At 47.1% G+C, this 13,278-nt stretch overlaps 1 protein-coding gene across 1 annotated transcript in view; it reads right to left on the bottom strand.

Annotated features, from left to right (window-relative positions):
* Nucleotides 1-7,815: 7,815 nt before the first annotated feature.
* pawr (PRKC, apoptosis, WT1, regulator) overlaps nucleotides 7,816-13,278 on the bottom strand; it is a 114,249-nt gene continuing 108,786 nt past the window's right edge. Inside the window, exon 7 of the mRNA XM_079263363.1 lies at nucleotides 7,816-8,693. Coding sequence (XP_079119489.1) covers nucleotides 8,607-8,693 — 87 coding nt within the window. The 3' untranslated portion in view covers nucleotides 7,816-8,606. The remainder of the gene's footprint in view (nucleotides 8,694-13,278) is intronic.

Raw genomic sequence — 13,278 nt, forward strand, 5'->3', positions numbered from 1 at the left:
CCCGTTCCACCTCAACACCGTGAGAATCTCCCGTTCCACCTCATGACCGTGAGAATCTCCCGTTCCACCTCATCACCATGAGAATCTCCCGTTCCACCTCATCACCATGAGAATCTCCCGTTCCACCTCATCATGATGAGAATCTCCCGTTCCACCTCATCATGATGAGAATCTCCCGTTCCACCTCATCACCGTGAGAATCTCCCGTTCCACCTCATCACCATGAGAATCTCCCGTTCCACCACATCACGATGAGAATCTCCCGTTCCACCTCATCATGATGAGAATCTCCCGTTCCACCTCATCATGATGAGAATCTCCCATACCACCTCATCACCGTGAGAATCTCCCGTACCACCTCATCACCGTGAGAATCTCCCGTACCACCTCATCACCGTGAGAATCTCCCGTTCCACCTCATCCTGATGAGAATCTCCCGTTCCACCTCATCATGATGAGAATCTCCCGTTCCACCTCATCATGATGAGAATCTCCCATTTCCACCTCATCACCGTGAGAATCTCCCGTTCCACCTCATCACCGTGAGAATCTCCCGTTCCACCTCATCATGATGAGAATCTCCCGTTCCACCTGATCATGATGAGAATCTCCCGTTCCACCTCATCATGATGAGAATCTCCCGTTCCACCTCATCATGATGAGAATCTCCCGTACCACCTCATCATGATGAGAATCTCCCGTACCACCTCATCACCGTGAGAATCTCCCGTTCCACCTCATCCTGATGAGAATCTCCCGTTCCACCTCATCATGATGAGAATCTCCCGTTCCACCTCATCATGATGAGAATCTCCCATTTCCACCTCATCACCGTGAGAATCTCCCGTTCCACCTCATCACCGTGAGAATCTCCCGTTCCACCTCATCATGATGAGAATCTCCCGTTCCACCTGATCATGATGAGAATCTCCCGTTCCACCTCATCATGATGAGAATCTCCCGTTCCACCTCATCATGATGAGAATCTCCCGTTCCACCTCATCACCATGAAAATCTCCCGTTCCACCTCATCACCATGAGAATCTCCCATACCACCTCATCACCGTGAGAATCTCCCGTACCACCTCATCACCGTGAGAATCTCCCGTTCCACCTCATGATGATAATCTCCCGTTCCACCTCATCATGATGAGAATCTCCCGTTCCACCTCATCATGATGAGAATCTCCCGTTCCACCTCATCACCGTGAGAATCTCCCGTTCCACCTCATCATGATGAGAATCTCCCGTTCCACCTCATCATGATGAGAATCTCCCGTTCCACCTCATCATGATGAGAATCTCCCGTTCCACCTCATCATGATGAGAATCTCCCATACCACCTCATCACCGTGAGAATCTCCCGTACCACCTCATCACCGTGAGAATCTCCCATACCTCCTCATCACCGTGAGAATCTCCCGTTCCACCTCATCCTGATGAGAATCTCCCGTTCCACCTCATCATGATGAGAATCTCCCGTTCCACCTCATCATGATGAGAATCTCCCATACCACCTCATCACCGTGAGAATCTCCCGTACCACCTCATCACCGTGAGAATCTCCCATACCTCCTCATCACCGTGAGAATCTCCCGTTCCACCTCATCCTGATGAGAATCTCCCGTTCCACCTCATCATGATGAGAATCTCCCGTTCCACCTCATCACCATGAAAATCTCCCGTTCCACCTCATCACCATGAGAATCTCCCATACCACCTCATCACCGTGAGAATCTCCCATACCACCTCATCACCGTGAGAATCTCCCGTACCACCTCATCACCGTGAGAATCTCCCGTTCCACCTCATGATGAGAATCTCCCGTTCCACCTCATCATGATGAGAATCTCCCGTTCCACCTCATCATGATGAGAATCTCCCGTTCCACCTCATCACCGTGAGAATCTCCCGTTCCACCTCATCATGATGAGAATCTCCCGTTCCACCTCATCATGATGAGAATCTCCCGTTCCACCTCATCACGATGAGAATCTCCCGTTCCACCTCATCACGATGAAAATCTCCCGTTCCAGGTCATCACGATGAGAATCTCCCGTTCCACCTCATCATGATGAGAATCTCCCGTTCCACCTCATCACCATGAAAATCTCCCGTTCCACCTCATCACCGTGAGAATCTCCCGTTCCACCTCATCATGATGAGAATCTCCCATACCACCTCATCATGATGAGAATCTCCCGTTCCACCTCATCATGATGAGAATCTCCCGTTCCACCTCATCACCATGAGAATCTCCCGTTCCACCTCATCACCATGAGAATCTCCCGTTCCACCTCATCACCATGAGAATCTCCCGTTCCACCACATCATGATGAGAATCTCCCGTTCCACCTCATCACCATGAGAATCTCCTGTTCCACCTCATCACCATGAGAATCTCCCGTTCCACCTCATCACCATGAGAATCTCCCATACCACCTCATCATGATGAGAATCTCCCGTTCCACCTCATCATGATGAGAATCTCCCGTTCCACCTCAACACCGTGAGAATCTCCCGTTCCACCTCATGACCGTGAGAATCTCCCGTTCCACCTCATCACCATGAGAATCTCCCGTTCCACCTCATCACCATGAGAATCTCCCGTTCCTCCTCATCATGATGAGAATCTCCCGTTCCACCTCAACACCATGAGAATCTCCCGTTCCACCTCATCACGATGAGAATCTCCTGTTCCACCTCATCATGATGAGAATCTCCCGTTCCACCTCATCATGATGAGAATCTCCCGTTCCACCTCATCATGATGAGAATCTCCCGTTCCACCTCATCACCATGAGAATCTCCCGTTCCACCTCATCACCGTGAGAATCTCCCGTTCCACCTCATCACCGTTAGAATCTCCTGTTCCACCTCATCCTGATGAGAATCTCCCGTTCCACCTCATCATGATGAGAATCTCCCGTTCCACCTCATCACCATGAGAATCTCCCGTTCCACCTCATCACCATGAGAATCTCCCGTTCCACCACATCATGATGAGAATCTCCCGTTCCACCTCATCATGATGAGAATCTCCCGTTCCACCTCATCATGATGAGAATCTCCCATACCACCTCATCACCGTGAGAATCTCCCGTACCACCTCATCACCGTGAGAATCTCCCGTACCACCTCATCACCGTGAGAATCTCCCGTTCCACCTCATCCTGATGAGAATCTCCCGTTCCACCTCATCATGATGAGAATCTCCCGTTCCACCTCATCATGATGAGAATCTCCCGTTCCACCTCATCACCATGAAAATCTCCCGTTCCACCTCATCACCGTGAGAGTCTCCCGTACCACCTCATCACCGTGAGAATCTCCCGTTCCACCTCATGATGATAATCCCCCCGTTCCACCTCATGATGAGAATCTCCCGTTCCACCTCATCATGATGAGAATCTCCCGTTCCACCTCATCACCGTGACAATATCCCGTTCCACCTCATCATGATGAGAATCTCCCGTTCCACCTCATCATGATGAGAATCTCCCGTTCCACCTCATCACCATGAGAATCTCCCGTTCCACCTCATCACCATGAGAATCTCCCGTTCCACCTCATCACCGTGAGAATCTCCCGTTCCACCTCATCATGATGAGAATCTCCCGTTCCACCTCATCATGATGAGAATCTCCCGTTCCACCTCATCACCATGAAAATCTCCCGTTCCACGTCATCATGATGAGAATCTCCCGTTCCACCTCATCATGATGAGAATCTCCCGTTCCACCTCATCACCGTGAAAATCTCCCGTTCCACCTCATCACCGTGAGAATCTCCCGTTCCACCTCATCATGATGAGAATCTCCCATACCACCTCATCATGATGAGAATCTCCCATACCACCTCATCACCGTGAGAATCTCCCGTTCCACCTCATCACCATGAGAATCTCCCGTTCCACCTCATCACCATGAGAATCTCCCATTCCACCACATCATGATGAGAATCTCCCGTTCCACCTCATCACCATGAGAATCTCCCGTTCCACCACATCATGATGAGAATCTCCCGTTCCACCTCATCACCGTGAGAATCTCCCGTTCCACCTCATCACCGTGAGAATCTCCCGTTCCACCTCATCACCGTGAGAATCTCCCGTTCCACCTCATCACCGTGAGAATCTCCCGTTCCACCTCATCATGATGAGAATCTCCCATACCACCTCATCACCGTGAGAATCTCCCGTTCCACCTCATCACCATGAGAATCTCCCGTTCCACCTCATCACCATGAAAATCTCCCGTTCCACCTCATCATGATGAGAATCTCCCGTTCCACCTCATCAACATGAGAATTTCCCATACCACCTCATCACCGTGAGAATCTCCCGTTCCACCTCATCACCATGAGAATCTCCCGTTCCACCACATCATGATGAGAATCTCCCGTTCCACCACATCACCGTGAGAATCTCCCGTTCCACCTCATCACCGTGAGAATCTCCCATTCCACCTCATCACGATGAACATCTCCCGTTCCACCACATCATGATGAGAATCTCCCGTTCCACCTCATCCCAAAGCTGCTCTGCTGGATGTAGATCTGGTGACTGTGGAGCCGTTGGAGGACAGTGAACTCATCGTCATGGTGGAGATGATGTGAGCTTTGTGACATGGTGCATCATCCTGCTGGAAGTTTCCATCAGAAGATGCTACACTGTGGTCAGAAAGGGATGGACATGGTCAGCAGCAGGACTCAGGTAGGCTGTGCTGGTTAAACCATGTCATTCCACCAGCAGCAGCCTGAAGCGGTGATCCTAACGGCAGGATGGATCCATGTTGTCATGATGTTTCCAGCAGATTCTGATCCTACCATGTGAATGTGGAGCTGAACTGGAGACTCATCAGACCAGCAACGTTTCTCCATCTTCTTTTGTCCAGTTCTGGTGAGTCTGTGTGGATTGTAGCCTCAGTTTCCTGTTCTTACTGACAGGAGGGAACCCGCTGTGGTCTTCTGCTGCTGGAGACCATCTGCTTCCAGGCTGGACAGGTTCAGAGGTGATGTTGTATCTTGGATGGAACCAGTGCTGACTGGTCTTCCTGTTGTCTTTCCATCATCTCCAGCCAGTCTGTCCATTCTCCTCTGACCTCTGACATCAACAATGCATGTTTAGACCTTCTCTGGAAACACCGGAGATGTTTGTGTGTTAAAATCCCAGTAAATACTCAGAACAACTACATACCACGTTCAAACATGATCGGCTGATTAGATGTTTGTTAGCAAGCAGGTGGACCTGATGAGGTGGACCTGATGTGTTGGACCTGATGTGGTGGACCTGATGAGATGGACCTGATGTGGTGGACCTGATGAGATGGACCTGATGTGATGGACCTGATGAGATGGACCTGATGTGATGGACCTGATGAGATGGACCTGATGGTGGACCTGATGAGATGGACCTGATGTGGTGGACCTGATGAGATGGACCTGATGTGGTGGACCTGATGAGATGGACCTGATGTGGTGGACCTGATGTGGTGGACCTGATGAGATGGATCTGATGAGATGGACCTGATGTGGTGGACCTGATGAGATGGACCTGAGGTGGACCTGATGAGATGGACCTGATGAGATGGACCTGATGAGATGGACCTGATGTGGTGGACCTGATGAGATGGACCTGATGTGGTGGACCTGATGAGATGGACCTGAGGTGGACCTGATGAGATGGACCTGATGAGATGGACCTGATGAGATGGACCTGATGTGGTGGACCTGATGAGATGGACCTGATGAGGTGGACCTGATGAGATGGACCTGATGTGGTGGACCTGATGAGATGGACCTGATGTGGTGGACCTGATGAGATGGACCTGATGAGATGGACCTGATGAGATGGACCTGATGTGGTGGACCTGATGAGATGGACCTGATGTGATGGACCTGATGAGGTGGACCTGATGAGATGGACCTGATGAGGTGGACCTGATGAGATGGACCTGATGAGGGGGACCTGATGAGATGGACCTGATGTGATGGACCTGATGAGGTGGACCTGATGAGATGGACCTGATGAGGTGGACCTGATGAGATGGACCTGATGTGATGGACCTGATGAGGTGGACCTGATGAGATGGACCTGAGGTGGACCTGATGAGGGGGACCTGATGAGGTGGACCTGATGAGATGGACCTGATGAGATGGACCTGATGAGATGGACCTGAGGTGGACCTGATGAGATGGACCTGATGAGGTGGACCTGATGAGATGGACCTGATGAGATGGACCTGATGAGATGGACCTGAGGTGGACCTGATGAGATGGACCTGATGAGGTGGACCTGATGAGATGGACCTGATGAGATGGACCTGATGAGGTGGACCTGATGAGATGGACCTGATGAGATGGACCTGATGAGATGGACCTGAGGTGGACCTGATGAGATGGACCTGAGGTGGACCTGATGAGATGGACCTGATGAGGTGGACCTGATGAGATGGACCTGATGAGATGGACCTGATGAGGGGGACCTGATGAGATGGACCTGATGTGATGGACCTGATGAGGTGGACCTGATGAGATGGACCTGATGTGGTGGACCTGATGAGATGGACCTGATGTGGTGGACCTGATGTGGTGGACCTGATGAGATGGACCTGATGTGGTGGACCTGATGTGGTGGACCTGATGAGATGGACCTGATGAGATGGACCTGAGGTGGACCTGATGAGATGGACCTGATGAGATGGACCTGATGTGGTGGACCTGATGAGATGGACCTGATGAGATGGACCTGATGAGATGGACCTGAGGTGGACCTGATGAGATGGACCTGATGAGGTGGACCTGATGAGATGGACCTGATGTGGTGGACCTGATGTGGTGGACCTGATGAGATGGACCTGATGTGGTGGACCTGATGTGGTGGACCTGATGAGATGGACCTGATGAGATGGACCTGATGAGATGGACCTGAGGTGGACCTGATGAGATGGACCTGATGAGATGGACCTGATGTGGTGGACCTGATGAGATGGACCTGATGAGATGGACCTGAGGTGGACCTGATGAGATGGACCTGATGAGGTGGACCTGATGAGATGGACCTGATGAGATGGACCTGATGAGATGGACCTGATGTGGTGGACCTGATGAGTGTTTTAGAGATTTTTGGATGGTTTCATTCTGTTTTGTTGACATTTAACACACATTCTCTTTAAACACACATTTCTCTTCATTTACTGGATGTTTGCTAAAATAAAAACTGCTTTTTATGGATTTCCTTTATCAATATCTGTGATCAGATGAAGAGCTGTAAGTTGGTGAGCAGCCATGAGTGACGCGTGACGAAGCGAAGTCAGACGAGCAGTTTCTGCCCTCCGCCAACATTCAACATGACAAACCCCACAACTTTCCATAAAAATGCTAATGGGGTTGTGGAGAGCGCCTGGAGCACTTTCCCTCCGCTGAAAGGGGCCATTACCAGGAGATTTAGTCAACATTAGTCCCAGATAGACCCCCCCTCGGCGCTGCGGCACAAGGGAATTAATGCGTTTCATTAGGAGGCTGAGTCGTGTGGCTCATATGCAGGTTTCAGGTTGGTGATTGACATGTTGGATCATCATCAACCTGTGTGTGTGTGAGTGTGTGTGTGTGTGTGTGCTGTAAGCTGGGAGGAGGAACTAACCCCCCCACACACCGTCACATTGCATTACCGACTCAGCGGCGTGGTATCATCACATCAAATTAGTCTTAATGAACACAAGCGAGTCTACTGAGGAGAGAGATAATCAAACTTTTATTAAATGACTTAATCTTCTGTACATGCATAATGTAATGGAAAGAGAGAGATAGGTCTGTGATGTCTGTCTGCGAGGGGCCGATCTTTAGCCCAAAAAAGATTATCAGCCGCAGTGCAGGAGCCCGCCGAGCGGCTCCTGGAGGAGGAAAATGTTCTTTAATCCAGATGGAAAAATGCTGAAAGCAGCCGAGCCCGTTCCCTCCAGTAAACAAGACAAAACGTTTCCTCCTTCCGCTCATTTGGTTTAAAACAAAACGCAGCTCTGCGTCTCACAATTTACCTAGGAAAGCTGGACATCTAGCAGAATAACTTGTCAACGTCCCTACAGCCTTTCATCAAGACGAAAACGACTCGTGTAGAAGCTGGAAAAAGGATTTTTACGAAGCTCCCGATGAACTAAAATGTACCACAAAGTTATTAGAAGAAGAAGGTGATCAATAATAAAGCACCAGGCTTTAACCATTACGCAAAAAATATAGAAAAAAAGCAGAAGTCCCACTTTGGCTGCTGAATTTGGTCCTCCTTACCCGACCCAATCGGAGCCTTTCTGTGATGCTTAGCGTTGCGTGCAGAGTCTTCGCCTCTAAACAAGGTTTCATGCTGGTTTTTGCAGCACGTACATTCATTGTATTTTCTTCTTTTTCAGGCGTATCATAAAGAAAAAACAAATCTAGATGGCCTATATACAAAACATTTACATTAAATATGTATAAGATGGCAGAAACTTCCGGACCCCCAGCTCTGCTCTCACATCGGATCGAGTAAATGTTTCCTGTAACGGCTGCGCGCCTCGAGGACGCCGCTTCCGAGTCATCCAGCGGGACGCCTGGTGGACGCTGCGGTGACGTGTCTACCTCGTCAGCTGACCCACCACTTTCAGCAGGGTCTTGTTCTCCTGCTTGAGCTGCTCGTTCTCGTCTTCAATGTCATCCAGGTCCTGTGGAGAGACACGGCGGCGTTAGTGTCGACAGACAGGTTTCAGGCTGGTGGAGACATGAATAGCTTCAGGTAGCAGCAGATGAGAGCAGAGTTGTCTCATCAGACCTCCTCGGCCTTCATCAGCCGTCACAACTGCAGGGAAACAGACAACACCGACAAGGTCGCACGAACATGGGACATGGATTTATTCTTCCTCAACATGCTGGAAGTGGCGAATACAGGGAAAACCAAGTGTGTAGGAGTTAATCCTGATGTCTGTGCTGGAATAATGTCCAGGATGAAGCCTCATCAGAATCCACAATAACAAGATAAGCCAAACAAAACAGAGGTTGTTGCCATTTCTTTCTTTTTTAACCATTTCATATGGAAAAATTGGTTTTCCAATAGCAGTGACGGCATTTGGAACGAGAATAAATAAGCTGCTCTGTCACACTTATTGTCAAGACAAACTTAGGCCTCATTCACACGTAGCATGTAACTCACAAAACCAAGATATTTTTCTCCAATTCAACCAAAGCACAGATTTATGCATCAAAAAGGATTCTTTAAAAAACCTCCAACCAAAGAGAAGATGTTAATCCTCCATCTGCACGTCTGCACATGGACCTATATAACCGGGTTTTAGGTTTTGTGACAGAAAACACCATGATGTCACATGTACGACCTTTGTTTCCAACAGCGGCGACGTCCTCAGACTGTTGGTGTTATCCGTTGTCCGGGTGCTTTGTGTGTGTTTTTACACTGCCGTCAGTCCGCCTCCACAGAGACAACCGAAGACCAAGGACGACATTAAGGACAGTTAATTTCCGCCACCCAACCAGAAGGTTATTCTGATTGGATAGGATTAGAGGCGCTACCGCCACCTGAAGGTTTGATCTGTTGATGGACGTGCTGAACAACGCCGTTATGTGTGGATGGATTTAATTTTGGAAAACGAGCAGAACAGCAGATGCAGGAAGTAGTGATGCTAACATGTAGCGTAGCAACATGATGGGGAGAAACCATAGACTGTATATAAAGAGATGGGCTGAATTGAAGCTCGGTGGGCGGTTCCTACCAGCGTGTCGTCTCGGAAAATACAAATATGGGCAAAGAGGTGGAGCTGAGAGGGGGACTGTGAGCGCCATGGTGGACGATTGACATCGAGCGAACTCTGAGCTGCCTGTAGCTAAGAGCTAACCGAGCTAACTCCGAGATAACAGGAGCTAACCAGCTAATGGAGGTAAGCGGGCTAAAGCTAAGTCACGTTGTTAACCGGCTAAAAACCGCGGTTGTTCTACGTTCTTCTTACTTGAAGCGAGAGATTGGGTACCTGTCAATCAAAAGGACACGCCCTTAAATATGCCAAACTTTGAGATTAAATTATTTTTAAACAGGCGAGTTAGAAAGAAAATCACTCCCCTCACAGTTGTCATTAAGGTAAACCTGACCTATTAAACAAATGGATTTTTGAACCAGGCTGTAAACATGTTTATTTCTGCTGTAAACATGTTTATTCCTGCTGTGAAGTTGGTCTTTTTAACATGGGAGTCTATGGGGATTCGCTGTTTTGGAGCCCCTAGTGGATGAAGGAGGAACTGCAGTTTTCTACACCGCATAGGCTTGACTTTTAACCGCTGGAGGTTGCTTCTAGGGAGGAACCGCCTCTCTGCTGGCCTCCCTGAGCCATGTTCTGCCAGGTTCCACTAGCGCCTCGTGATGCTCAGGATGGGGGACTGGTTCCCAGTAAAGATTCAGTGCAGACCGTTGGTTTCTCTTAGCGAGGCCATTTCTTCTGAACCGGCTGGAACTGATGTGTCTGTAAAGCATCCTGATACGACGCTGATGAGAAGTGACGACGTACAAATAAAGCTGAACTGAACTGAAAGGTGATATTATCAGCATCAGTAACAACTCTGGAAGACAGAAATGTTCTTTTTCAGGCTTACTGAAGAGTAGATCCACATCTCCCAGCTGAGTTTTATCTTTTTTCCAACGCGACTGCGGCTTCAGTCTCCCTCTGACTGGATCAGCTGCTATCTGCTGTCAGGCATCAGGCCCTGCAGCAGAGACAGTTCTGATGCTTCTCGCTGCATCCTAACATGAAGCACTTCTGCTACGACCAGATGCCCGTCATCGTGATCCTGTCAGAGTCAGGCCTCCTGCAACATTTTGTCTGCTGTGTTTGCAGGGAGTGTCTACTAGAACACTGTTTCTCAAGTAGAGGTACATGTACCCCTGGGGGTACTTCAAGGCATTCCAGGGAGTACGTGAAATTTTTTCAAGACATACCTTTTTATGTTTTCTTTTAAAAATCTTTAAATAAAATAAAATATAAACATTTAATATATTTCAATAAATGTGCCAATGTGCTCATATGTATTCATCCTCATTGAAGAAAAGGCTGAATTTACAACAGTCACTCAAATAACTGGAGACTTAAAAAAAAGAACAATGAATAAAAATTTTCAAAAATATAATTTAGTAATATATAGGACACTATTTTCATTTAATTGAGTTGAGGAAAGAAAACAAACAAACAAATGTGTCCTGGACAAATGAGAGACTTTTCTGTTGAACAGTGGGACAAAATACCTGTCAACAGGTGCAGAAGTCTGACTGAGAGGAACAGAAAACACCTGACTGGAGCGGAAACATTAAAGGATTGTTCTACTAAATATTACTTTAAGACTGATGTAATATGTAATAAATTATCTTTTTTGATTGTTTTTTAAAAAATATATATTTCTATTGAACCAGAATTAGAAAATCAGCATCTAATTAGTGAAACTCAGAAAGAGTTGGAACAGTTTTATAATAAATAAATCGAATATCGCAAAAATAATCTTGTTCATAATAAATGCAAATATTCCATTATAAAATTTATAAAATTTTCTTTCTTTTCTTTTTTTTTTAATTGATCTTTTTACTTGTCTTGGCCGTTATAGCAGCAGAATGATGGTCTGGCTGCTTTATTGGTTTTTTCCTCATTTAAATCAAGAGAAATGAAATGAAAGAAAAAAAAGTTTTGCTACGTAAATCGAATCAGCACCAAAAAAAATCGGAATTGAATCAGGACAAAAGTCATCCCAGCCCTACTGATTAACATCATCAGTATTCAAATACTCCTCAGTTTTTAATTCGTACTAATTACTTTTATACTCGCTGCTTTTGCTGTCCTTGTTCCAACCCTTCAGACCTGTTTAGCCATCAAAACATCAGAATAAGCTAGTACACTTCCTGGCAAGAAGAAAACCCAACGCAAAACTAAACAAGTCGAGATCTGGAATTAACTAAGCAAACAGGTCGGAGCGTCCTATTGGGTGATCATCGTCCAGCTGCAACAAGTTATTTAACCCAGCTGATGCAATGAGAAGCTTCCAGTTTCTTACAGACCCATGTGGAAAGACTCATCCCATAGTCATGTAGAATCTGTTCCAGATGGGTCAGACCGTCGGCATCACGGGGAGAAAACATCTAAAGAGATGCAGAAAGGACTGGAAGTGGGTTCAGAACTGTCCAAGGCGTTTTTACAAACTGGAAGGTCGGTAAGAAGCATCTTCTTCCAGGAAGAGATGTGACAGAAACACATCCTGAATGATGGTGAAGGCAAAATGTCTCAGCTTCAACGTCTAACAAGTTGTTTCTGTTCTACTGGGAATAAAATATGGATTTTATTGATGTATAAATCATTGTTTTTTCTAAACCTCTGGGGAACTGGAGTTGCATTAAGACACACAACTAAATCTTCCTCCTGACACCACCATGATGGAAACTCTGTATGACTTCAGGTGGTAAATCCTCCGTGTTCCTGCAGAAATCACATGCAAACTAAAAGCATAAAAACGAGTCAGACCCTGGCTGTGCATCCTGTCACATGGCGAAACCTTTCCAGGTAAAATATTCTGGAAAGTCTCAAGCCTGACCTTCAGAAGCTGCTCATCATAAAAAATACATGAAAAGTGGATAAAATGCAGCTACCTGGACAGACATCTAACCAAACCCAGCCATAACAAGCTAATCATTTAACAGTGAAAATGTAAGGGTGACCTTCGCAAACCCTCTGCCCCTGATGAGAAAAGCAGACCCGATTGTGTTTTAACTTGAGACTGAACCTGCTTTGAACTTTTTGTTGAAGCAGTCCAGCTGTGAAATGAAGTCTTTGTTCTAACCGGTGGCTGATTGTAATCCTCCACTTCCACCAGTCTGACAGTGCCACACTGATTGGGTTGAGCTGGCAAGCTTGTCATTCAGTGATGGTTTTCTTTGCCCCTCAGTCATACTTTACTGAGTATGAAACGGCACAGCAAGGAGGAGATTAAACATCACTTATAAAGTTTTAATTGAGGCTTTCAAGCTGAAATTTCAGACACTGTTTAACTTGTACTTTGTGTTGAGCTGCAGAACTGCTAACCCTGATATTTTCATTTATAGGAGGAAGTCTGTGATGGTTGAATTTATTAGTACATGCCCTGCAGAATAAATGAGTTTAGCCACTGACCAGTGGAAAGGAAATATTTAGCAACCTGAATGTTCACTTATAACCGTACAAACACTACGAAATGCCCAAAAGATCAGATAGCAGGGCGGAAAATAAAGAAAGC

This window comes from Telmatherina bonti (genome assembly GCF_933228915.1).
Source record: "Telmatherina bonti genome assembly, chromosome: 23".
Taxonomy (NCBI): Eukaryota; Metazoa; Chordata; class Actinopteri; order Atheriniformes; family Telmatherinidae; genus Telmatherina; species Telmatherina bonti.